Raw genomic sequence first — 2,303 nt, 5'->3', positions numbered from 1 at the left:
TTTTTTTCAGTTAAAAAGGCATACTCATTTTCTAGGTTGTATTAATAATTGCTTTGTTTGTCACTGTATAACATTCTCATTCTCATAGACTCCTGTAAGCTAATCAACTGGTTCTGGGGGGACCTCATTAGCAAATGAATGTGGAAAAAAAGAAGACTGCAAAATTCAGGTGAATCAATATACTACTACTTCTTCCTTGTTTCCCTTCAAAAATGTTTCCTCTTTCTTTTTTCTACTTCTGCCCTCCCTTCTCCTCCCTTCTCTTTTTCTTTTCTTTGGTTACTCCCTCTCTGGTCATTGACATTTCCTTGATCCTTCCTTTCACTCAGCTTCCTTCCATCATGCCCAAAGCATTCCTGCTGCTGGCTGGTGCCCTGGTGCTACCTGGGCTTGTGCAAGGAGTCATGCTGGGAAATGGAGAAAAATGGAAGCCCCTCAACATTCCTAGAAACCGAGATCTGGTAAGAACAGCCACTGGGACATTCTGGGCTGTGGGGTGAAATCAGCACCTCCCTGGAGTTAAGCACACCGCACTCTGCTAGAGAACAGTGGAGATGAGGCTGCCAAGGGTTGAGAAGATTCCCCAGCAGGACTAGAGGTGAATTTTGCTAGCCTAGTAACCAGTGCTCTATTGTTTCTCTAGCCAATTCACAGTTGTTTCTGCATGGAGAAACAAATTTATATTTAGAAATGATTTTATAGACACATGGCACATTACATTTGTAAATGATCTTATATACATATTGACTTTATAGCCTTGATTTCTAATAAATATACAAAATTAAGAGTGTAACAGGGTATTTTGCACAGCTTAGGTTGAACTGATAACAAAACAGATTGTCATATAACAAATACTTGCAAAGCCCAGTTGCAAAATCCGAAAGTTTACCTGTATTCTTGTCAATTTGCTAGGTGTTATTTTCAACATAAAGTTATCTAGGAAATAGAATTCAAAATATCAGTAAAAATTCTCATTTAAAAAATATGCCAAATATAGCAAATATGCTGACTTTATGATTTCAAAATACTATTTTTCTAAAGAAAATTATGTAAAATTTAACAATATAGTATCAAAATAATCTAATAGCACTTTGCATAGCTTCTGTGTATTTGCAGAACACACAGCTGAAAACCCCACATCCAAAACGACTGGCTCTGTTTCATCATCAGTCAGAGAGGAGGCATCTGAACTCTGAGCACTGTAGGGTTCAGGGGGAAAAATGAGGGAAAAAATACTCACCTTTGAGTGCTTGGGGTATTTAAGTTATAAATGACATTGAACATTTCTTTCTCTCTTCAGTTTTTTAGAACTCTTCAGGCATATTTTAAAGGAAGAGGTCTTGACCTTGGGAGGTTTTCAGATACTTTCTCCATGAACGAGAATCCCAGGCCTCTCTCTTTCCAGTCAGAACTTATTGCTTCTGCATTAGCAGATTATGAAGAACAGAAAATCTCCCTCTCCAATTACCTCAAAGGCTGACTGTTTCTTCTGAGTGCAGGTAAAATTTATCCCTTATCTCTAGATCTCTCTAAACATATAACTGATTCATAAATAGGTTTGAAAATATTTATTTGAATAAATGATTTTATTTCCTTACATAAATAAGTGCTCAGTTCTGATCATACTTGTCACCGTTAATACTCAGATTTGGTTCATATATTTTACAGTCTGGTTTTAAAAAGAAATGACAGTAATTTTCAAAGGATAGCTTTCTGGGGAGAAGAGATATATTAAAATGGTAGAAAACAGAATTATGAAATATAATGAAAAACCACCTATTCTTATATCTTTTTTCAGACCAGGTCATACAGCTAAATTATGTGGAAAATCATATGTAAAGAAATATATTGAATTGTCCAGTTGGATTAAATGGAAATTAAAAAGTTAAAAGAATGGTTTCTTTGGGGAGAATTATTAAGCATATATTTGAGCTTGAACTTCCTCACCTAGTAGGGAGAAAAAGGTAGAATATTAGTAAAGATGGCACTTTATCATAGGAAAAAATTTAGAAATTTATGTCTAAGATTTAATTTTTATTCATATTGCTTTAGCATCCCTATCAAATAAATACCTACCATTTTAAAAGGAACAGGTATGGTGCAAAGAAAATACATTATGATTCTAGTCTATTAACTTTTTATTTTGCTGAATAGTAGAGGGAACCGAATAGTAATTAAAATCTATTCCCATTTTTTCATGGGCATATGGATAGAATTATGAGGAAGCAAACCATTGTTGCACTTGATTATGATTGTGAAAGGATTTTGATGATTAGCTACTTTAAATGTGATGATTTAAAAAA

General features: G+C 34.4%; 1 protein-coding gene across 1 annotated transcript; it reads left to right on the top strand.

Moving 5' to 3' along the window:
• The first annotated feature begins 341 nt into the window (after positions 1–341).
• C3H2orf66 (chromosome 3 C2orf66 homolog) lies at positions 342–1,480 on the top strand. Its single transcript, XM_068967050.1, has 2 exons — positions 342–461; positions 1,301–1,480. Exons 1-2 carry the CDS (start codon positions 342–344, stop codon positions 1,478–1,480), a joined length of 300 nt encoding a protein of 99 aa, XP_068823151.1.
• Positions 1,481–2,303: the final 823 nt, after the last annotated feature.

This window comes from Capricornis sumatraensis, chromosome 3 (assembly GCF_032405125.1).
Source record: "Capricornis sumatraensis isolate serow.1 chromosome 3, serow.2, whole genome shotgun sequence".
Lineage (NCBI taxonomy): Eukaryota > Metazoa > Chordata > Mammalia > Artiodactyla > Bovidae > Capricornis > Capricornis sumatraensis.
The sequence above is the reverse complement of the archived record's forward strand: the minus strand, read 5'-3'. Positions and strand labels throughout refer to the sequence as shown.

Bases quoted from the DNA above. Each gene is read 5' to 3' on its own strand.
- C3H2orf66 (XM_068967050.1), top strand. From the start codon at position 342: ATGCCCAAAGCATTCCTGCTGCTGGCTGGTGCCCTGGTGCTACCTGGG. The intron at 462-1,300 runs GTAAGAACAGCC...TTCTCTCTTCAG, and splicing joins TTCCTAGAAACCGAGATCTG to TTTTTTAGAACTCTTCAGGC.